This window comes from Enoplosus armatus, chromosome 19 (genome assembly GCF_043641665.1).
Source record: "Enoplosus armatus isolate fEnoArm2 chromosome 19, fEnoArm2.hap1, whole genome shotgun sequence".
Lineage (NCBI taxonomy): Eukaryota > Metazoa > Chordata > Actinopteri > Centrarchiformes > Enoplosidae > Enoplosus > Enoplosus armatus.
The window spans coordinates 12,470,365-12,495,576 of NC_092198.1; the positions used below are offsets into that span (position 1 = coordinate 12,470,365).

General features: G+C 42.1%; 1 protein-coding gene across 6 annotated transcripts in view; it reads left to right on the forward strand.

The window, feature by feature from the left end:
* utrn (utrophin) overlaps positions 1-25,212 on the forward strand; it is a 158,065-nt gene that overhangs the window by 116,822 nt on the left and 16,031 nt on the right. For 5 of the 6 annotated variants that reach the window (XM_070926097.1, XM_070926098.1, XM_070926101.1 and 2 more), the window contains 10 exons: positions 366-440; positions 3,662-3,863; positions 4,679-4,764; positions 6,226-6,383; positions 9,764-9,930; positions 12,019-12,130; positions 15,449-15,585; positions 21,186-21,224; positions 21,736-21,801; positions 24,140-24,205. In XM_070926097.1, the coding sequence (XP_070782198.1) occupies positions 366-440; positions 3,662-3,863; positions 4,679-4,764; positions 6,226-6,383; positions 9,764-9,930; positions 12,019-12,130; positions 15,449-15,585; positions 21,186-21,224; positions 21,736-21,801; positions 24,140-24,205 (1,108 nt within the window). The remainder of the gene's footprint in view (positions 1-365; positions 441-3,661; positions 3,864-4,678; positions 4,765-6,225; positions 6,384-9,763; positions 9,931-12,018; positions 12,131-15,448; positions 15,586-21,185; positions 21,225-21,735; positions 21,802-24,139; positions 24,206-25,212) is intronic. The other variant, XM_070926100.1, reaches the window with a different exon arrangement.

The window sequence follows — 25,212 nt, forward strand, 5'->3', positions numbered from 1 at the left end:
ATGCATGCCTCTGTCCCTGTGGGGTGGTCAGAATGACCGCTCTTTAATTAGCAGCCTGATAAGTAATAAGCTGTGAAACTTTGGGAGCGTTTGCTGTAGGCCAGCAGCTCAACAAATAGCAGCAGCCCCCACTGAGACAGAACTCACTAACCTAATTACACAGCCCACATTAGCCACCCCTCCCCTCGGTCATCTCCATAGACAATAACTAACAAAAAGTCGGCTTTCATTGAAGACAGAGGTCCGGCTTATGTTGCCCAATAGGCAGATTTCTGTTGCACTTTGTTTTCTGATTTTCTGCCTCCGTTTTCTTTTTGTATGTCTACCTTTCATCTCTCTGTCTCTGTTTCTATCCCTGCCTGTAGCGGACTTGAACAATGTGAGATTCTCAGCATACCGAACAGCCATGAAGATCCGCAGACTACAGAAAGCGCTATGCTGTAAGTAAGACGCAGACACACTCAAACACACCTTGATAGCAACAGTCGCGGTCTGCTTCTTTTGAAGTCCGGGTGCAACGAGGGGATGCAGTAATGATTTGAAGCTTTGCCAGACGCTGTGCCAGAACAGCGCAGGAGCCAAAGGATATTTTGGCTTTGAAATTACACACACTTTGTCAGTGTGTGTGTGTGTGTACATGTGCGTGGTTTTGTCCATGCACAGTCACAGCTGGTGCTTGTGTTAAGCCTGTTGAGCACAGCCTCATTTTGTGTGCACAGCTGGGGGTTTTTTTTCAGGCTGTGCTTTTTTAAAAACATTTTTCTCAATATGAGAGCTGCTGTTTTCCTGTTTATGATGGAAGCTTTTATAAAGGCGGCTATTATCTGCAGTCTCAGGTGGCTACCAACCCCATCTTCACACATACTCACACACACTGCAGGTGCATGCAGACCCTCCCTTGTGTGAGGTTTCAACCAGCATGGCAGCAGCAACTAGCTACAGCTAGTGTAATAGTAATGGTGACAAATGATAACTATTATCCAGCTGTTGACATTATTATAGCAACATACACTGAGAGCCCACACTGCTCATGTACATCCTGCTGTTTGTACAGTAGGAAGTTTGCTCCATGTGTATGTGTGAAACAAATGCCTCATGTAGGTGTGTGAGCAGCTAAGGCCTGTGTACCTGAATAATAGTGGGTATCAAAGTGTGTTATTGTGTTTGTTGGTTGTTAATGAGTGTCAATGATTCAGGCGTTTTTCGTGTGCTATCTCATATTGCCTCTCTGATCGCATGCGTGTGTTTGTGATGGGAATGCATTAGCCTGAGTGATTTCGACTTGGGGCACCGCAATTCAATTTCACCCATTAGATTAGAATAGTCACAGCGCAAAGCACGCACATACAAACACACACACACACACACACACACACACACACACACTGCAGAAGGATCAGTAGTTATTAGTTATTAGCCTGGATTCATTTGGAATCTGTGCTTGGAGACCTGTGTATGCCTCTATGAATATTTGTAAATGTGTGTGTGTGTGTGTGTGTATATATATGCCTGTGCGTGAGAGATTGGCACACACAAACACAAACACACACACACACACACACACACACACTCACACTCACACACACGCACACAAACACACATGACAGGGATACTATAATATGGCTAATTGGGTTAAGTCTGTGCCAGGGGGCTGAGAAGCACAAATGAGCTTGCGTGGTATCCCGCTAACGTGCCACAGTCTCTCAGCTTCATATCTGCGTGTGGAGTGAGAAAACTCGACAGAAGTAAAAGTTTTGCTGTCTGACAGCATGGCTGCCCTGCTGTGCCCGCTCCACGTGGATACACCCCAATAATTAGTGCTGTCTGGGGAACAGGGGGTAACATAAGGCAAAGGGAGCTGCGGAGGGGTTGACAAGGAGCGAGCGACGGGGGAAATGAGGAGACTTAAGTGAGGAAAAGAGGCGAAGGGGATGAGGGCTGTAGGACAGGGGTCAGAGTTTAAATGGTTTGTGGAAAAGTGCTAGTGGGTCAGAGGGAGAGACAGAACTACAGAGTGCCTCATGAAAACTTTTGTCCAGTGTTTCACTCTCCGATATATCTGTAAAAAGGTTTTGAACCTCCTGTATTTTAGGTCTGAATAAGTTGAGAACTATGTGACGTTTATTTTAGTGGTAATGATCTGTATCTACACTGTAATGGTCTTCATTTTGGTCATGCTAATTAACCACCTGTAGCAGACAACACACTGTGTTGTTTTTACCACTTAGCAATGTCTACATGTTTTGAACAGAGATGGGGTTAACTGGTTGACCTTTTCAGTGGACCTTGAATAAAGCACTAATTGAAAGTCCCATCAGGATCTGAGCTGGCCCTTAGTACGTCTGTTAATTCATGCAAAAACATCCCAAATGAGTACTAGGTACTAATTCTACCCATGCTTTGAGTAAGCAGTATATTCACTGCAAAACAAAAAAAACAGTCTTCTTAAAGGAATAGTTCAACATTTTGGGAAATATGCTGATCTGCTTTCTTGCCCACACAAACAAATGAGACCTAAGATGTTAATTAGTGATCTTTAGATGTGCTGGGAGGCAGATTAGTTTACCTTTGGTCAGAGCCAGGCTAGCTGTTTCCCCCTGTTCCCAGTCTTTTTGCAAAGGTAAGCTAACTGGCTGCTAAGTCCAGCCTCATATTAAACAGACAGATATGAGAGTGGTATTGATCTTCTCATCTAACTCTCAGCAACAAAGTGAATAAGCGTAAATATTCACAGTGAGTGTCAGTAACGTGATACAAGATAGAAAAAGGAAGAACAATGAACACTTCAGCTGTGTCTCAAATCCCCACTACATGCTAATTCTATACTACTGTATGTACTACATACTCATCGTGACAGTGTACTGTTTTAGCAGTAAGTATCCAAAAATATCAACATACCATTTTATACTAACAGGAAATTATACAATACATGCGACGTAGGGTGTTTTCCCTACTCTGTTACTTTCAAGAAACACAAGTGATAGCTACAGTATAGAAGACGATGGAAGTATATTTGAGACATTGATATAAATACAATATTCCTTTTTTTGCTTTTGTCTTTGAAGATGTAGCCAACAAATTCAATTAGAAGAAACTAGTCTGCTCTGAGTTTGACTCTCATACATTTTTTCCTCGTTTGTCTTTTTCTGTTCAGATTTCTGCCTCATATTAATATTTCACCACAACGATCCATCTGTTCTCTGTCTGTACTCCCGGCAGACTCTCGCAGTTAGTTGTTTTGAACTATTTTGGACAAAATATCAGTCAAGTCGGCAGTTTTGAAGTGCCTCTATGAATAGTCTGTGTCATTTTCAGCTCCTCAGCCTGTTCAGATTTGTTGGCATTTTTAGAAAACCTGAGTCACTTCTGAAAGCCAAGTCTGAAAGGTTACTAATGGTTCTGACTCACTCTTTTTTTCTTTGCGTCCCGTCACCCCTCATGTGATTTCTTTTATAACTTATTTCTTTGTTCCTTCTGTCTGTTCTTGTTAACCTTCCTCCACTCTGCTCATCACTTTCACTTCGTTCACCCAATCCTCTTTGTTTCTGTCTCGTTGTTTCCCTCCCACTCTGTCCTCTATTTTTCTATTCCATCTATCTCCTCTCATCCTGCCCACTCTTCTACCACTATTACCCTCCATCCCCCACCTCTTCATCTGCAGTGGACCTGTTGGACCTCAGCGTGGCCCAGAACACCTTCGAGCAGCACAAGCTCACCAACAACAATCAGCTGCTGTCCGTTCCCGACGTCATCAACTGCCTGACATCCATCTACGACGGCCTGGAGCAGGAGCACAAAGACCTGGTCAACGTGCCGCTCTGCGTTGACATGTGTCTCAACTGGCTGCTCAACGTTTACGACACGTACGTGTGCCATCTGTTTAGGATTATGAATTGGCCTCCTTTCTTTTTCTGAATTTGTCACAGATTTTGACAAAACCTGGGAATCGTGCATGTTGCCGCCTGCCTCCTATAAAGTTTGTATCTTCATGCAGTTGCTTGTTTACATATTTAAACGTGTGTGTCTAATTTCTTAAATCAGATTGGATGAAAGTGGCAGAACTGATTTGTCTCATCACTCTGCTCTTGCATTTTCAAATCCATCTTCATTGGTGTCGTCTGTGCATAATGATTATGTTATACATATTTACACGCTCATGCTTTTACTCTACATATTCTGGCATTGTCCACATGCTATATGCACCAGCAAGTGCCTTAGTTGGCATGCGAACGGCTGTTACACACTGTGTTTGTTTGTTTGTTGCACTGGTTGCATATGTGTGTTCACATGCTGTAAACCAACACACTTACTGGTCTAAGCACTGGTTGTGGGTGCACAGAAAAATGTATTAATAATCTCATCAGCTCTCTCCCACAATGAAAGAAGTACAAGAGCACACTTGCACACACTTGAAGATTCTTCTCTTTCCAAGCACATAATGATTTGAAGTCACTGTTGTTTCATATAATTCAGATCTGAACTGAATTCACATAAACATACTGTTCATACACAACCATTCACCCACAATAAATATAACTGACTCATTGCCACTGTCTGATTTGTGTGTGTGTGTGTGTGTGTGTGTGTGTGTGTGTGTGTGTGTGTGTGTGTGTGTGTGTGTGTGTGTGTGTGTGTGTGTGTGTGTGTGTGTGTGTGTGTGTGTGTGTGGTCCCTGCAGTGGTCGCAGTGGGAAGATCCGTGTCTTGTCCATGAAGATTGGTTTGCTCTCGCTCTCCAAGGGACACCTGGAGGAGAAATACAAATGTAAGTGCTAACAATTCGGTAACATATCTGCTGATGCACACATGCACTTAAACACACCCCTGTCCCGCCCCCCCCCCCTCACTGTACGGGCCAGTGTGTGGCGAGTCCATCCCATGCTGCTCCAGCATGCCTGTAAACCCAGCAGTATTAATCAAATGCACAGAAAGAAAGAAAGAGGAGCTGGAGAACAGGTCGCCTAATTGGATGAGAGACCTCCTACGCGTTTCCCCTGTTCTTTATTTAATTTTCTATTCTGATTTATTTTTGTGGATTAGGGAGCGTGAATACAGGCTTGCTGCACTGGGAGGAGACTGTCATTTTGGCTTCCTGCTTTTTGTTTCTGCTGCTTTATCTCTCTCTGTCTATCGTCCTCCGCTGTCACTGCTCTCACCACTGTTAATCCATCCAACAGTGCCACTTTGTCTTCTGTTATATCTTACTTACTCTTGTTTCCCTTCTTCTCCCCATCCGCCCTCCCCTCTTCCTCTTTCTCATCCCTTTCTCTTGCCATGGCATCCCTGAGCCTATTCGTTCCACTGGCAGTTTCTATTAGGCTGAGAAGGGTATCAAGCACGCTTGATTGCGTCCTTCCCCCTTTACTCTTTTAGTGTCTCTTTGGCTGTCAGTCCCATGCATATAGCTACACTGCAACACACACACCTAACCAGGCATGCTGCCATTTTACACTCTTTTTTTGTGGCAGTCGTGTATGTCAAATGTAATCTTGCGGCAGAAAGTAGTGTGTTGGAGATGTGGGTGTTGATCAGTCAGATGAGACGAGAGGTGTGTGCTGGAATGGGGTCACGAACGCACACATCATTGCTGGTGTTTGCATATACCACACGAGCACACACACACACACATACATAACAGGAGCTGGCATCAGGGCCAGGCCACACACAGAGATCAAAGTCAACTGCAAGCGGAGCAGAAAGACCTGTCATGCCCTTCGTTTCTCTCTCTCCCCTCCTCTCTTTTCTCCAGATTACCCTCTCTGCTCTCTCTGCTCAGTTTGTGCATGAGCTCTGGAGATGTTTCATACCTTCATCTAAAATATAACGCTGACAATGTGTTAACTGGCAGAGCCTGCGTGTCACTGGGCAGGCATCCATATCCAGCACAGCTCTGTCAATCTCTGGGAGAATGTGGTTGGAGAGTTGGAGGCAGGGAGAGGGAGATTAGAGGAGAAAGAGTCTGGCATGTGAGAAGTGAGACAGAAAGATTAAAAATGCATCTTTTCCCTGATTTCCTCTGTGTCCTCCCTACCACCTCCCTACCACCTCCCACCCACATATACACACACTAACACTTTCCCTCCCACTCCGTGCTATACTGTCACACTTTGTCCCCCTACATCTATTTATGCCTATATCTTCTATTGTAAATGTCACCCACATACTTTGACTCTTTCTCTTTTTTTCTCTTTCCTCATCCACCTCCACCCCACCCTCTCCCGCTCAGACCTCTTCAGCCAGGTAGCGTCGGCAGGTGACACATGTGACCAGAGGCAGCTTGGTCTGCTGCTTCATGAAGCTATCCAGATCCCGAGGCAGCTAGGGGAGGTGGCCGCCTTCGGAGGCTCCAACATCGAACCCAGTGTCCGCAGCTGCTTCCAGAGCGTATGTTCACACTCAAGCATGTAGATGTGTACTGAAAACATACATGTCAGTGCACTCACACACATCTAAAGAATGCACTGTATAAGCACATAAGCTAGGGACTGAGTAACCACATAATGTTCTTAATACCAGATGGATTACAGACGTGGGGAAGAAATCTATTTTGGCCGTGTGTTACCACTAGTTGTGTAAAGCATAACAACGCACATCGAAATCCGTGTTTAATTTAATAAAGTCACTATTTTATGACATTTTATAGACCAAACTGCTTAATCGAGAAAATAAAGGGCAGATTAATTGCTAATGAAAGTAGAAGTTGCAGCCCCAATTTAGTCGGTGGCTAGTTATGGCTTACAAAGTTGGCCCGAGCCAGAACAACTTAGAACACTAGGACAAAACTAATATAATATTATTATATAACCCATTCCTCATACCTCATAACTATCCTTAGACCCTAACCTAACCCATCATGTTTATTTCAGTCAGGGTCAGAGACATTTTTTATCTGCTACAAACAAAACTGGTTACTGCCATCAGTTGCATCTGTTACTTGTACAAAAAATGGCTGATATTCTACCTTTATCCAAAGAAGATTCCTTGCATGGACTCCTTTTTGTCACCCTCTCTGAGCCAGTTTGTGACATGAATCAACACCTCTCTGATACAGTGTTCAAAAAGCTTAACATTATGAGCCTCAAAAAGATTACATTTATTGTTGGGCTGCTCCACTGCATTGTAACAGAGCTGGAACTGTCTCTGCCAAAATCTCTGCATTGGCATCTAAATTCACCATGCTGTGTTTGTCTAGCTTTATATACATGTAAAGGTTTTAGAGTCAGAGTTACCAAAGGTTGGTCCAAATGGTATATTTATACTTAGTGACGTAACTGATAATAGTTTCTGGCCAGTAATCAGTATTGTAAGGGATAAGGTTTCGATGCATCTTCCCGAAGCTAATTGTCATGAAGCACCTCTGTCTCCTCCACGTTTCCCAGCTATCTAACACCTGCCTCTCTCAATCCTGTAAAATTGCTTCAATATTTGAGCTCTGCTGACCAACCATGAAGCCTCAAATGGCCTCCAGTCATCTGCTGGCTGTCCTCTAGTGTTTTACTGCGGCCAGCTAACCACTTTCCCCGGGTTTATCTCTGGACGTTACTGGCATTTAATGATGTCTTCATCCCCCAGGATCACTGTTTCATTTTTCTCTCTCTTTTTCCCGTGGCTCATGCTCCGGCAGTCATAAATGGGAGCCAAACATTAAAATTAGGAAGCTATAAATTTCACTGATTTCCTGTGCTGCGCCTCTCAAAATAGCAGAGTGAGGCAGTTTTAAACCTTATCTCGCTTTCTTTTTTCTTCTCAAAATAATGGCAAAAGGCAAACACCTTGCCTCCTTGCCTACAACTCACTCTCTAGATGACATATTAACACACACATGCACACGGACAGCTGAGCACGCACAAGTACACCCACAAATTGCTCACAGACTTGACCATGAATTGCTGTGCCAGCTGTAGTCCAGTTGCTCATTAATCATTCAATCATCAAACACAGTTGGCAGGTAGAAACCAGGCTGATACACACACACACACAAGTAAAGCCCTGTGCCACCTGTGTGTCTGTCTGCCCTGCCAGTGACAGTGCAGTCATCCAGTCCATTTAGTTTAATGGGTCTGTGATGAAGGAGTTGCGCCGCCATAAATATGGCCTCTTTCACTGTTCCTTTGTCACTCTCCTTCATTTATCCATCCATCCGTCTATCTAGTCATCCTTACAGCCATCTCTCCTCTGCAGTAATTAATCTGTAAGTGCAATAAATCTGACGCTAGATGGCACGGAGGAGGGAGGGAAGGCAAAGATGAGACTGGCATATGAGAAAGGAGAGACAGAGAGGTGCTCTGATTGTTCAGGGGAAGGTCAAATGGAAGGGTGAAGGAATTAAAGATGATTTGAGATGTCATCAGGGTGAAAGTCTCATTGGCAGTGTTCTCACTTGTCGACCAGTAACCAGAAAGAAGCCTTATTATGCACCTCATTAACATTTTACGTTTTTCAAGTTTTCAAAATGGGCATATAATTCACTTAACATTTAACATAATCAGTGATTGCTATTTGCCTGTAATGCATTTACTGAGGTGATCTTTAGGGCTGGGCAGCATTTGATTGGATATTTCATGTTATTCTATAACTGATCTAAATGAGAAACTTTTAATGAGTGAAAAAGAGTACAAATCTGTGTAAATGATGATGCCAGTTTTTGGTACCTGACCTTTTTTTCGATATTTGGTGCTATGAAGACATTTAAAGTTTAATCTTATCACACACCAAAGCTGAATGTTGTTTTTGAGAACCAACTGCAAATATTAATTAAAATTGCCACTCAATGAGTCCAATTTCCAGGTTGGAATGTGCTTCTTTTTACTTTTACATTTATTTTCAGAAGGATATGCTAATAGAAATTGAGGCACTCTACAGTCTCTACAGGCACACAATAAGCCTTGGGAGGGGATCAGGGGAACACACACACACACACACACACACACACACACACACACACTCACACACACACACACTTACTCTATTTCTTTTGATTTTTCTCTCCTATTTCAAATGTATTCATCCCTTTGCTGCCCTTTTTGTGTGTCAGGGATGATGGAAAGGTCGTCTTTGATTTGTTTAGCAGTAACAACAGCCATGTCAAAGCTTCTCAGCCTGTGTTGGCTTTTCCAATGGGCTTATTATAATCTGCAGTTCAACAAAGATTCCCTTAAATATATTTTGTGAACTTTTTTTTGTGTCCTGTAATGTTTCTTCTTGCTGACAGGTTGGTTTTAAAAGGGACAAATGTTGGAAAGTGGACACTATTTAGTTTGTTGTTCTTGGAGAACCCTAGAAATTGTTTCACTTATACATATTTAAAACCATACACCTAGCACTGTAAACACAGGTTACATAACAATTACACCTCCAAAAGTTTAAAGCAGCAGTTAAGAATAGGAGTTTGTGGGTGTTTTTCATAGCTACTTGCACGGAGCAATATGGCTGTTAGCTAACAGCAAAGCTATGGGTGTGTAGGACAGGGGCAGTGAGGGTGTTAAAATCAATCAATGTTTATTGTTGGATATTTCAACCAATAGACATGAATAAGGAGCTCGTAAAAGTTATTTAGTCTTGGTCCACAATTCAAGGCTATAATGCGCCTGAGAGAATTGTCGCTTTAATGTTAATGTATGGCCATCTTAAATTTGTCTGCATCTTTATTAGTCTTTCAGTAACAAGCAGAGAGTTACATCCGGCTATTCATTTCTGCAAATGAAGTTGTGCATGCATCTCTATCATGTTCAGTTTATCAGCCTATCAAACTCTTTTATGCCCAGGTGACCAATAAGGTGGAGCTTGAGCCCAGGCAGTTTGTTGATTGGATGCGTCTGGAGCCCCAATCTATGGTTTGGCTTCCTGTCCTGCACAGAGTGGCTGCTGCAGAGACGGCGAAACATCAGGCCAAGTGTAACATCTGCAAGGAGTGTCCTATTGTTGGCTTCAGGTAAAACACACACACACACACACACACACACACATGCTCAACTTCAGTGTTTAATTCAGGATTTGTGAAGCACGCATAAAAAAAAGTCTGCAACATGTAACAGACCACACACACAAACAGCAAATGTGGCAGCATTCTGTTGTTGTTCTCTCCTGGTTGAGCATAAAGGGCAGATCTGCTCTGGAGGGCAGGCATTTATCTAAATGTCAACAGCTGATACAACACTGACTAAATACCATCCGGAGGTTTGCAATGAAACATACTCATAAACGCAACAACACGCTCATACACACAAACATACAGTGCTCGGCCGTATTCACAAAGTTCACAGAGAGCCGATTGGCTGGCAAACAATCCATAACAGACCACCCTCTGATACTGTACAGGACGGACAATAACACTCACCCATAGCTGCCTCTGTTTCAGTTGGTTTCTGATCTTATCTTATCTTCCACTTACACAGTTACAACAGGCAAACAAAGATATGCATTGCTGTTCAACAGCTGTAGTCAATTTATCATAAAATTCAGTTTTTCACTGACAGTGTTGCAGGGAAAAGCTTTTTCTGTGGCTGGAGATATGTGTAACACCATGCTAAGTGAAGTATGGTGGCAGGATTGTCCCGTTCAGATCCCTTGCTTTGCCAGCAGAAAGAGAAATACAGTCAGACATTTGATGAAGCACATGTCTCCCAAGTTCTGTCATTGATCGATGAGAGGGAGCGATGGAGGGAGGGAAAGGCAGAGAGAAAGAGGAAGGGAAACGCACAGCTGGCATTTTTTTAGATTTCAATTTTTTTTTCTTGGGAGTAGCTGTGTGTGGTACATGGGATCATCCAAAAGCTCCAACAGAATTTAAAGGATATCAGCAGATATGTTTGATAAATGTCAACCGCATCAAATTAGTGGGATCATTAACAAGCCACATTCAACATGCTCCGGTTCCTGAGCATGCGTTACATTTACATATTTACTTGCAATGTCGGACCTGCCAGCAGTAATTTAAACTTAATAGCTTCTGCTACAAAATGCCAGTGAGACAAAAGACCTTCATGGTGTTTTTTAATATGATAAATTATAGGAGTAATAATGTAAAATTGGATGTTGACCATTCATTTTTAATGCACCTTCCTTTCTCTACTTTTGTTTTAATATATTTTTGGTCATCTTATTTGATTCCCAACCAGGGTTACTTGTACCCTAGTGGGTACATATTTGTGTTTAGGTGGAAAATAACCCTCCAAATTGGTATTCCTATTTTAGTCTCTTCTTGAAAACATATGTACTACAGAGAAGAGGATGTCACCTAAGAAGACCAGACAATACAGGTTCCCTAATTAACCAAAGTTGTTAGTGGAAAAACCCATTAATTAAGGGTCAGCCCCTCCTGCTTTGAAGGTGAATTAACGCCCCCTCCTCGTAGTAATATGCTGCGTGTCAGCACATAATGGCACATTTGACTTGGTGGTGTCAAGTGTGCCGTTGCATCCTTTGATATATGGCACTCCCCCGTAGCTCATCAGTCAGCTAACCTTGGGAGAGCTGAAGAGGAGAGAAAGATAAAAGACTTAAGCTATTATGTCTGAATGGCTCCTGTCTCAATTTAGCTCTTAAATGGCCTTCTGGCTACAGCTGCTGCTGAGGACAACATCCTCGATGGTGGTTGTCACGTTGTTGTGTTTTGGTGGAAACCCAACTGTCTGTCACACTGTTAGCATATTGAGAAGGGTTTGAATGTGTGTGTGTGTGTGTGTGTGTGTGTGTGTGTGTGTGTGTGTGTGTGTGTGTGTTTACATGGATATGTGCATGTGGGGAATTGTGTGACAGTGATGGTGGAAATCGACAGCTCTCCACGAGGTCCCAGTGTAGCCTGGAGATGAGTTGGGTTATAAAAGTCATATGTGCTCACTTGCATGCACACACACACACACACACAAACACCCTGAGGACATGAAAGTGACATCTACACACTCTGCTTCCCAACTCAACTTATCTCACTTTTCACCTCCCTCTCTCTCTCTCTCTCTCTCCCTCTCTCTCTCTCTCTCTCTCTCTCTCTCTCTCTCTCTCTCTCTTTCCCTCTCTCTAGGTATCGCAGTCTGAAGCATTTCAACTACGATGTGTGTCAGAGCTGCTTCTTTTCTGGGCGCACCGCCAAGGGCCACAAGCTCAACTACCCCATGGTGGAGTACTGCACACCGGTGAGGGATTAACACACACACACACACACACACACGCTGTTCAGCAGCTCATCTCATATCTCTTTTCCACGTGCTCGCTCTCTCCGCTCGTCCATTTAATGAAAGCACACTCATTCACACTTAACAGACTTTGGTTATTTACAGCAACACATTTGTACTGATTTTCAATTTAAGATCTATTACTCAAACTGGACTTTTTGAATTGTATTAGATCGTCTCGCCACTACCTGAACCAGCACGCCCCCATACATAACACATTTTTGTAATACCGGACTATTTTTGGTCTGAACACCCACTAAAGCCGGCCTCGCAGTCTGCGTTACAATTTATCCTAAAGGTTGAAGTCGGGGCTCTGAGGTCAGATGGGGTTGAGTCAAATTCTTCCACACCAAACTCAGAAAACCTTCTTTATGGACCTTTCTTTCTAGAGTGGACCCTTTCCAACTGGTGTCACAAGTTTAGAAGCACATTACTGTTGAAAATATTGTTGTATGCTGTAGCATTAAGATTTTCCTTAATTTGAATTAAGGCTCCAAATCCAAACCATGAAAAACAGACCAAAAGTACACAGAAGTATGTGGACAGGGATGTCTATGTACGTTCGGCCTTACAGTGGAGTTAAGGTGTTCATATACAGTACTGCAAGTGTGCATGAGTGAAAGCAGACTATTACAACCCCGACACCAATTCATGTTTTACCTTAACCAAAAATCAAATCCTAGCTCTAATATTTAATGGTTTACCCTGTTGGGGATTGCTTTTTGCCCACAGCTCGGAAGTGAGCCCCATAATGTGACTGCGTAAACAGATTTTTTATCCCTCACTGTGATTAATACAATTTGACATTACCCCTGCCCCTGGCCTCTATGTCCCACTTCCCATGCAGTTGACTGCTCCGACTTGTTCCACAATCAACCCCCCCGACAGGCCTCTGCCTTAATTTGAATTTACATGAACAAATGGTAAAATACTCATGGCTCTCTGAGGTCTTCTTTATAATTTCTGCCTGAAAGCAATATTTCACTTTACTACTACGCAGAGAGAAGAATATTAGAAAAGGGGGAGCCTGGCGAAATTGAACATGGCTCTCTTTCTCAATTAGGATCGCACACTTGTGGGCCAACTCATTTCAGTATTGCTTAACGTCAAACTTTGACTCGAGTGGAAACGTATCTCATTTCTGTCTTTTAATTTGCTTTTTCAATTTTGCAAATGGGATAGATATTGACTTTGGAGGGGCACTCGCAGGGAGTAGTGATCATTCTTCCCTAAGTTAAGATGCCCAGCAGCTGCCTGCCTCGACTTTGAAAAAACATTATCTGATTTTCAGCTTTGCAGCAGCGACAAACACTTAAAATGTTCGTTAAAGATTATTACGCAGCTATAGGGTACATTAATCACTCAAGGGTTTACTGATCGTCGACCTTATCGGAGAGGAAGAAATACACAGTGAGTTCAGAGAGGATTTAACATTTCCTCTTGACTTTTTTTCCACATTTTGTGTTGTCACATCTTTTAATCAAAGTGGATTTTATTAGGATTTTTGACATGTCATGACAGCAGCCTGGAAGCTGCTAAATGTCCTGTGAAAGACTGAGAACAAAAGACAAAAGATTGTATGCTCTGATTAAATGAATATTTGAACTTATCAGCCATAATGTTAAGCTCTGTTCCTGCCAGAGAGCAGTCACAACTTATCACCATCACTACTTTGAAGAATGGCTGACAGCAGCATACTGTCCGCAGGCTTTTCAGCACAAACAACTGGAAGACAGGTGAGAATAAAGGGAACAGTGTGCGGAGCCAAATACAGGCAAATTATCAGGGACCGCGTATGCCAAACACCTCAGACTGGTGCAGCGGCTTATGTTCAGCTCAAACAGTGACCTTAAGCACACAGTATAGTGAGATCAATACTGGAAAGTCTGAAGAACAAAAGTAAGAAAAACCTTGAAATGCTTGAAAAGCTGTGATATCACATAAGACTTGCTGTTCATAAACACTGCATATTCAACTTAACAGAGCTTTATTGAACAAGGTACAGCAGACTGGCAGCAAATGACCTCGCTGTTCGATGTATCCAAGACCCAAATCTATAATTCCTGCTGGAGGGAAATCAAATGAAAACTCATCTGAATCAACTTATTGTCTCATTTTAAATCCTGCAGCTCAACTCAACTTTATTCGACACCTTTGAAGATTTTTTTTTATCGTTTCTCTTTCCTCTAAAAACGTCAGTATTATACATAATTATATTTACCGTTCTCCCCATGCTCAAACCAAACTTTGTTTCAGTTTTACACCTTTGAAAATATCAAGTCTATATTGAATAATGACGCTACAAAAAGCAGATTTTGCAGAGATTGATGGTGTTTTTTGTGAGACTCAGTGCGGCCATTTAATAAGATTTGTTCTTTCATCTTTGTCGGACTGTTTATTTTATGGCCACAATATTGCTTTTTTTTTATTAGGTTTTCATTTATATGGGAGTGGCATTTTCATAGTTCCAGTGGGTTTTGTCGGTGATATTGAAGAAGCCAAATTTGGTGCTGTGCTGTATTGATTACTGTAATTTCAAAGTTTTTACCTTTCCTAAGTGGAGATGCTGTTCGACTGTGACTGGTGCCTCTAGTGCCATTTTGTTGTCACAATACGTCAGGGGGCATCCTGGAGGCCTCGACGTTATTGACACACACCCTATAACTTCAACAATTCAATTCCAGCTGGGGACCATTTTCTCTCTCTCCCATTGTTTCCTGTCTATATCCACATTGTCACTATCTAATAAAGGTAAATAAAAAAATCTTTAAAAGATAAAGGTCTGTTAAGCCACACAGGAAGGAGTTTACATAAATACACACACACACACGTATAATCTTGCCCAAATTCTCCTCCAGCTTTGGTATAATTGTTCTGTAATTGCTTTCGGTTTGCTCAAGCTACCATCTTAAATTGTATGGATTACTCAGTAAGCCAAGTAAACTAATAGTCTGTTCATTTACGCATATCTGTCAATTGTGGGAGTTGTGTATCTGTTTGTGTGTGTGTGTGTGTGTGTGTGTGTGTGTTCAGCGGTGGTTGTCTGAATCCTCTGCAAAGGGATTTTCTCCCCCTCTGGTCAGACTGTTTTGGTAATTTCTTGTTTGCTTGCAAGGCAGAAACCGCTTCTGCAGGAGGAACACCTTCGCTAAGTATCTAATTAACAAAACACATTCTCTTCTACACAAGAGCCAGTGGAAATGCATAAACACACTCACGCACACACACAAAAACACTGCATTAAATAACACACAAACTTTGTCTTTCTCTCTCTCGTAGACGACATCAGGTGAGGACATGCGTGATTTCACCAAAGTGCTGAAGAACAAGTTCCGATCGAAGAAGTACTTTGCCAAACATCCTCGGCTTGGTTACCTGCCAGTACAGACAGTTCTCGAGGGCGACAACATGGAAACGTAAGTAATACTTTAGTGTCTTTATGAAACAGAACAGTGCTCAAGTCTGATTTGCTGAGGTATATTAAAAACTCTTCATTTACAGTTTAACGTCCGAACCCGGAACAGACTGCACTTGGTTCAGTTTTATGTCTATCATGCATCATAACGCCTTTCAGCTGTCTGAAAGTCACTTAAAGTCACAGTAAAAGGGAAGTTAGAGCGTATTTAGCTTTGTGAATGAAATGGATGGACGAGAGGGATTTAAATCAAATAAAATTTGATTGGATCGCTTGAAAAAACAGCGTGATACGAAGCTCTAGTGAGCTATAGAGGACTGTTCGGCTCCACCCAGATCACGTTAGATTTTGTTAGATCAAGGGGAAGAGGATGAGGGAGAAATTAATGAATTGGAGCATAATCACCCTCTTTTGGAAATGTTAACAAAGTTTTTGCCAACTGACATCCAAACACACATCTCCTGATGCTCTACCAGCTGCTACGAACCGCAAACGGTAACGTACGGGTATATATTACTAGCGGGTTAGCTAATTACCCCAAATCACATTTGATTGGATGAACTTGTGTACACGCCCCTAGTTCAAGAAGAGTCATCAAATAAATGCTGACTTTTTACAGGAAGAGAGAAGAGAGGGGTTTAGCAACAATTGCACAATCGTCCATAACATTCGGAGACTTGCGAGAGACTGATTCAAATAAGAATAGTCCTGACTCAAGCTCCAAAAACCTCTGATCCTACACTTCCCAAAATGCAACTTGATAGCGCCTTTCGTTAGAACCTCCCTGCTCAGGTTAAGTCAGGTCTCTCAAACTCTGTACTCCCAGTTTATAACTCAGGCTTTCATGTGCTACTTTTAAGTCTCCGGGCCAAGATTATTCGAGTGATATATATAAATTTTCTTCTCAAGAGCCACATAAGACACTTCACAGCAGCTTCCACAGGCTGAGTAGTACTCTCCATGACTGACTTTGACATGTAAAATTGATGGAGTGCCCCTTTTAAATGTATCTTACGGTCAAATCTCTCACTCTGTCATGAATATCCTCAGGTCACAGGTTATTAAAAGTCTCATGCCTGACACTCAGGCACAGTGTGTCTATGGAGTGTTAATTTCCCACTCAGTTTATGTGTTGATTATTTATGTGTCGGTCCAGTCTTTACCATGTGCCGTGGCTGTGCTGTAGATCTTCTGTCTGCAGCACCTGCCCCAGTGACTACGTGTGATTTATGTCCCTGCTCCCGCCAGCCGTAAATTCGCCTGGAGAGCCATTTAACTAAGTCCACATTTTGCGGACGCCCTGGGCGGGCTCCTCATCCTCTAGACTGGAGTGTGTGTCTGAGTTGTGGCCCTTTTCGAATACCAGCCCACTTGCCCTCCATGTGCTCCGAACCTGTCACTCCTAGCTTCTCTACATTATCCATCCAGCTAGCTTTTGTCTCAAAATATTTTGTGGAATAAGCCGTCACTCTTAATGTTACTTTCTGACATTTCCCCGCTCATGCTGTCTTACTTTTGAACAAGTGTGTAGTTTTGCATCCTGTAGGCACCAAAAACTCTCAAAGATGTTCCTGCGTGCACTCGCAGTGACTCACCTGTTCGCTCGTGATAGATTTTCCCCGACATCCAGTTGCACACAGTCACCTCTCAGATGGATTGCGCTCCCACTTTCATCCCTCCCATCCTTGCCCATCCTCCTCCTCACCACCCGCCTCGCTCCATTCTCACTTCCCTTCTTCTCTGAAAAATGACTCCTGCAGAGATGCCTGCCTGATAAATGCCTCTGAAAGGAAGAGGAATTGTGGCGAAATGCGGAGATCTTTTCAAAATATGGCAGTAGGGAATGGAGACTTTAGGACTACTTCATGGTCATCATTTTCCCGTCTCTTTTACTGCATTAGGTCTCTCCTGTGAGCTGTGGGCTATCCACATGTTGCCACAGGCTTGAGTACACTATAAACAGCTTTATATGCAGGAATAAGCCTGAGCGTTTATCGCTTTCTATAAGACCTGACTCAAACTGTGATCAGTGTTAAGAAATGCTCAGCATACCACATTAATTTTAGACCTTTATTGTCACAGTTCAGTGGCTTTTGCCATCTCCATGTCACTGAAATGAATACTGTGACCTAAATTAAAATTGATTTTTTCTGTAATTGGAACAAGGTCTAGGTCCCAGCTGAAAGAGAGGAATTATACAGATTAGGTAAACATCAGAACATTTGCAGCCATGTTTGTTGTAATAAAAATATGATTGGTCCCAATTTTTCTACTTCAAAATATGGTATATGTACAATATTGTTATTTGTGTCTGATACAATTCTGATAATTCAGTAAACTGACTATCATACATAAAGATTTAAAGTATTCCAGTTTCTCAAACAACATTAAGATTTAATTCTTAAATAATTTGCCCCCAAACCTTTTTAACGTGTTGTCAGGCTCCGTTGGTCGTCTTAACAAAGCAAACTCCTCAGAAGTTGTAATTTTTAAAGTACTATAGCAGCCGAAGAGAAAATTAGATTGTCTGCTCTGCGTATAATTGCCCTCCCTAATGCACTCACTCGCTGTCTCTCTCCTTTCCACTCTTGTATCATCATTTCTCTTTTTTAATTCCACCCACTCTGGTTCTCTCCACCTTGAGAGAGCAAAACACCACCTACTCTCACCTCCCACTGATATCTTTGCTTCATTTCACAGCAGATAGGATTTTTGATTCGTCACAGTTATATTTGATAATGTGACAGAACCATTCTAATGGTTTCCCACTCAGTGTTGGTTTTTGCTTTTTGCCCTACATACCCACATAGAGTAGATGAATATCTGCTGCATTAGGCCTTGCAGAGAGGTTAATGGGTTTGAATGTGGATTTGAAAAGAATCCAGCCTTAACAAAATAGTTTTATTGTGCCCACTAAATAAGTTTAATGTGAATAAAACTGCTCAGACTCGCTGTAGGTGTCCGAGCACTGTCTCAAGCTGGATTTATAGTCCAGGCGGGCCAAGAACATTACATGTAAGATTACTTGTTGCATGAATCTTCGCCTTCAAATCGTGCACTTAAACATCCAATCATATGCAGAATTCATATATATATGCTATATATGTACAAACATAAACATCTACACAAAACTCTCTTATTCATTTATTTTAATATCCATGCAAAAGGTGAAAACTGTATCTCTCTCAATCTCTATCTGTATCTTACACTCACTCACTCACTCACTCACTCACTCACTCACTCACTCACTCACTCACTCACTCACTCACTCACTCACTCACACGCACACGCATGCACGCACGCACGCACGCACGCACAAGTTTCTCTTTCCAGCCCTCTAGCTGTCTTCCTGATGGACAGGTAGAGGTGTCAGCATGCGCAGATGGTCTCTTACCCCTGACAGAGTAAACAGAGGACAGGGAGAGCCGAGAGAAGCAGTGCTAAATGTGACAGAGTGACTACCACAGCATGATGGACTAAATAGATTTTTAGAAACCTTTTAAGGCACAAAAAACAAACAAACACAGTGAAACACTTACTGCATGATTTTTACAAATATGGAAAGAGATGGCAAAAGACAATAGCTCTTTTGGCAGTTTCTTCAGTTTTTTCTCAGTCAGCCGCTCTCTAAAGTAGCCATTTGGAAGCACAGCGCTTTGAGTCTTAAGTTTGGTAACTTTATTTGAGCCAGCTTCTTCAAAAAACATGCCCTTCTACACAGCTTTTACAGCTCGTGACTGTGTTTATTGTTTAACCAAGGTCTACTGCCATTTGTTTACCCAAGGCTTGACATTCAGCCTACTGGCAAGACATTGACTTTGTTATAATGTCACCATCTTTATACTGATGGTAAGTTGTCTGTCTCAGTGAGTTTGACCCGGTGTGAGCTCATACAGATCAGTGCCAAATCAAAAGGCGGGGATGCAGAAGTGTCTCATTTTTAACCTGGCTTTGTAGTATTTTGAACATGCACTCAGATAGAATGGAATAGGCCATGTTCTCACTGAAAAGCAACATTTTTTGAATTGAGGCAGTAAAAATTAAGATTGACAGATGATAGTTTTAGCTCCACTGTACCCACGAGTTCTGACCACAGCTCAGCCTGTTCAGACTTTTACCAGTGGAAGTGAAATGTGAAAAGGCTCTGCTCTGCAACAAGCCTTCCATCTAAACACACTCATTACAACAGCCACATTTGTCAGACCCCAAATACTCCCAAGGTCTCTGCTGCTGTGATTTCTCCCCTCTTTCTCTTTCAGTCATTTTCTTCCTCACGCTTCATTTCCAATTTCTTCTCCCTCCCTCTCTGTTACAGTGACTTGTGTTTGTCATCACTACAAATTCATCCATCTGAAGGTTAAAGTGATGTCATTGCATGTGTATAAGACAAATTAGGTTAAAAGGAAAACCATCTACACGGCTGTGAGTTTTTGGCAAAGATGAAAACTGACACCTCTCTCCTGAAAAACAAAATGAGCAGACTGACTGTTTCCTTCTGGCAAAGATGTCGGTGAGGGCACATAAAATGCCGCACTGGCGGCTCTGAATAGTTAGCTCAGTGTGCCCTGTCGACCCCGATCTCTTTTTCTCTGACTGTCTCCCTTTTTCTCTCTTCTTCGCCTGAAACCGCTGCTACATTTCACATTCTCCTCGCAACCTCAGAAGTGTGACAACGCTTGCTGCCCTGCTGTGAGAATTATAACCACCGTGCGGCACGTCTCCCTCTGAATTTCCCGTCTTTAATGTGGGAACAAAAGTGCGAAGCGAAAGAATGTCACCCTCAACTGTTATCTTACCAATTTCTAGCCAGCCTTTCTTTGTGTTTTTGAGATTAGAGGGTGTCCCATTTGTTTACAAATAACAATTTATGCTCTGCGTCTCTAAGAATAGCTGCAATTATCATCCACTAGAAACCAGAAACGTTAAAAGGCTTCATGACATCAAGACACGTGCCTCTAGCATCCTGGTTTGTTAAATTTTCCTCTACTGACCAGAAGCGTCATTTGCTGAGTTCTTATACACCAAATGTATCTTTATAACATAATGTACTCAAAAGGAGATTAACTAGAAAATGTGCTCTATATATGTTTTTGCAGGAATACTATTTCAGTAAATCCTGCTGGAAATAAATGAGAAAAAGGAATGAATTTGGGCCATATCATTCTGTACGCAGGAGGATTTGTAAAAACCAATTAAATAAAAATATGTGTGACAGCGGCAAAGTCAACTGACATAATTAACCCTTTTCTGTGCGAGCTTTCATGCACACAACCTGGGTATATTACAGTGTGCTGCCAGGTCCACTTACCCATTGTGACCCTTTCAAAACTGAATGTCAACCTACACGTTTTCTGTGTCACAAGTCTATTTTGCAGCAGGTTTTAGGTAATGTCACGGGGGATAATCACAACCACATGTGGTGTATATGTTGCCGACTGTTTTACATGCCTCTCAGCTGCTGGACAGCCTTTTCCTTCCACTTCTTCCTCCACCTGCTGTGTTTTTGTTTCTGACCTCACTGAGTGGTTTTGACCCTGAAATGTTTTGTGGTACCTTAACTCCCCCTCCCTCCTTCCCTCCCTCCCTCCCATTCTCTTACAGTCCCGTCACCCTCATCAGCATGTGTCCGGAGCAGTACGAGTGAGTATCTACGCCACCAGCAACAGCACCTCGTCTCCAGACTGGAATGCCTTTTAACGACACCTCCTTTACTGCCTTCTCTCCTCACTCACCTCCCCTTAAGTCCTCCCTCCACCTAAACCATGACTGCACTGCATGTTGCCTGCTGGCCTGCCTGTCTACCTGCCTGATCCACTGGCTGAACATGCAACCAAAAAACTCACCCACTGTCTCCTCACCGTCACCTTCTTCTCCTCTCTAAAGCACCCAACTAGCATTCAGTTGCTCATCCCAGCAGCGGCTGTCAGAAACCATCCAACCGCTCCGTAGATCATCCTGCTCTCCTATTTCTCTTTCTAGGATCATCAGATTTGTTTTCTGGATGATGTTGTGAAGGGCCATTAGGTTCTGTGTATGCCTGTGTGTGTGAGCGAGTGTTTGTGTGTGCATGTGCCCGTGAATCTCTGCGTGTTAATGAGGTTGTGTGAGCATGCTGAATCTCATTCATCTCCATTACCCCATTCATTTCCAGGCTGTCCCAGTCACCTCAGCTCTCTCATGATGACACCCACTCCAGGATAGAGCAGTATGCCAGCAGGTACGCATCGCATTCTCCAATCATCATCTCATCATCTCAGGTGCCACAGAGCGCACAGATTAAGAACTGCTTACTGCATTTAAATGTGGCACATTTAAAAAGCTTCGTTATAGAATGAGAAATCCACTTTGAAAGGACCTTACCAGTGTTTTTGCTTATTTATTGAAAATCACATATCCTTTTACATTTTTCCACGGAGCTCTTGCCTTCAGTCTGTATTTACAATGCATCACTACGTAACAATAATCTTCCTTTGGATGGACACAATAAATGCAGATACAATTTTGATTCTCAACCAAATCAAATCTTTATACAATGATTTTAAGAGATAAATTTAAACCTGTTGCAGTCTGGAATATGTTTTAAGGAAGCATTTAAAGAATTGCTAAATTGTTGTAATACCTCAGACTGTACAGTAAAGTTTCCAGGAAATCCTATTAATCCGAAATATGTTGATTGTCTTGATGAGCTGTTCCTGTGTCTCTGGAAGAGGAGAAGCTTCTTGTGGAAAACAGCCTTTTTATTTCTTTAGCTATTTATTCTCATTACTCTATGAAACCGGTCTCAAATTGACAGTTTTAGGTCAGAATCAAACAAAACAAGTTCTCCAATATCTATCAAAAGAATCCTGTTTCTTATTTTGGGAATATGAACTTGCTCTTTTGAGCGGGGACATTACAAAGACAGAAAGAAGGAAACAGCATGTTTACCGCTAAATGTGAGAAAGAAAATAAGCATTTTGCCTTAATTTATGTTCTGTCATTTTGAAAAGCGTTTCACCATGCAATTAGAGACAAAAATGTTATATTCTCCAGTTTCCCCTCAGACAGCACCAGAACAACTGACAAACACAATCAACAATATCTGGATTTCTGTTATGGCCAGAAATCTGTGTAAATGAATGCTCCACACAAGCATAACTTTAAATATGGAATCATTAATGTCAGTCTGAACGTTTTAATGTATACATGTATACATAGTGGATCTGCATCTTTAGATATTTTATAAACCTTGAGTGCAGTGGAAAACTGTCATTATCTTTTAGTAGACTATTACATTTTTTTATTGTTTGGTGTCAGGGAAGGTATAAACAACAACAATCATAAAATACACTTTCGAACAACTTTTCGTCTATCTGCTCTTTATTTTGTGGCGTTCGCATATATTAAATGTCAAAATGACTATCAAAGTCTGCTCGGCAAGTCAACATGCGGCCACCCACCTCTTCAGCTGGTGACAGTGTGGATTTGCTGCTGAGATCAGAGTAGCAACAGACCGGCCCGATAGCTGTTTTCAGCCGCCCACTTCCAATGATCCTGCTGCATACATCAACGCACCCATGTGCACAGCGTGTGATCCGCAGTTAATCATCACCAACATCACCAAACTAATGTTGCTGCTGCATTGAGACTGAAAACCTGTCATGTTTGATTTCAAGATAAGTCTGAATATTAAGATCCTCCACTTGCACAAATCCCATCCTGCGCCTTGATTGAATCTCTAATCAGCCCAGAAGCTTATCTTCTCTAAAACGGACAAGGGTTACATGTGTCAGAACAGAACCCAGCGTGTCCTTCCACATAAAGCTTTAATCATGAAGGCTCTTCTGATGCTGCGGTGCTCCGTCTAGCCTGTAGCCTTCCATTGGTCACACACCATTAACCTTCGCTCAGTGTCTCTGGCTGCATTGTTTTATCAGCAATGACACAGACATGAGCCTCGTGAATTACAATTTTAACTGAAATATAAACGCTGACATTGTAGATTATAGTGTAGCTTATAGATTTGCATAGGAAAATGATGAGATTTCACCAGCGGATTTATAACTTTAAATATCTCCCTCCATGAATATTCTGCCATCGCTCAATTTCACCGTTCATGCTCTTAATCTGCTGGACAACCCCGCCGCCTCTGTTACAGAGTTCAGTAAATCCAGGCTTTGATCTGGGGAACCAGTCTCATTAGCATGGCTGCTTTGTCTGAATTTATGACCAGAAAAAAATTCAAATGTTTTCCCCACAGCCACATGCGCCTACACACATCTCTGCTGTACATCTCTCAGTTCTCTCAACAAAGATGGCTGTGCACACACACACACACACACACACACACTCAACGATACTGTAGTCTGTGCATGCACAAAGTTGTATTTGTCATTTAACCTGCTTGGGGACTTCACTACATTCTTTGAATTTTAATTGGTGTGCCACTGTGGCGTTGACGTCCTCATATATTGACATCGGTGTTGTGTATTTTTATGAGATGAGGACTGCGTTTCAATGCGTCAGTTTGAACTGGTAGTTTAAGTTTCAGACACTGATGAGGGTTTCTTTCTCAGGTTGGCCCAGATGGAGCGCTCCAACGGCTCTCTGCCCACAGACAGCAGCTCAGCCACAGGAAGCATGTAAGTCACCACTGGTCATTTCCAATATTTTTACACATTTTCTACATTTACATTTACTACAACATGACTACACGTTTCTGTCAAAAAAATATTTTTTTCCAGTTACTGTACATATTCATTCATATTCATCTTCCCATTCACTGTTTACCTGTCATGTTGCCCAAAAACCTGCCTTCTCTACTTTCACTGTATCAAAACCAACCAATGAAATAACAAGATGGCTTTCCACATTCCTGAAAAGAGACCAAGAGAGAGTGTGTGAGAATTGAGAATGATTTTGAGAGAGAGCAAAAGAAGTGTAGAGTGAGGGTGAAAAAGACAATGGGATGTGGTTGAATACAGCGGGAAGGAGAGGAGAAGTGTAATGGATTGGAGTGCCAACAAAGAGAAGTGAGAGTGATTGGTTTCAGGATCTCTGATAACGACCAGTTACGTTTGATCAGAGGAGATGAGAACGTGGCAAACTTGAAAAAGGAAAAATCACAAAGGGGGGGTGCTGATGGGGAGCACGAGTGCTGATAGTGTGTGTGTGTGAAGGCTTGTGTATGTCTTCTGCAGGCCGTTCGAGTTGAAGGGCGTATTTGTCCCTTTTCCCAGCTGAGATCCTAATCGGCAGAATGAGCTCTTGAGGTTCAAACGTCCTCTGAGCTCATGGACACACAAACATGTGTGTTCAAACAGAAACACACACTGTGTTCTTGTCTTTGGAGGGAATTACTTTTTGTTCTGTTCACCTGTTTTTGATAAGACAGTTGTAGATCTCAAGATTTCCCAGATCATAGACCGTCATCATAGATTTGGAAATTAGCAATATGTGTGTGAATGCATGTGTGTAATGAATTTGTGCATGAGAATGTTTTTTTTTTTTTTTATCTCAACAACAATTTCAAGTAGTACAAAGCCAAAACCCATGTGGAAAGGAAAGAGATTCCCTGTGTGGCAGACAATAAAGGATAAACAAGTTTACAACAGTGAAAAGGCACATGGGAAGACGCTTAAAACCGTTG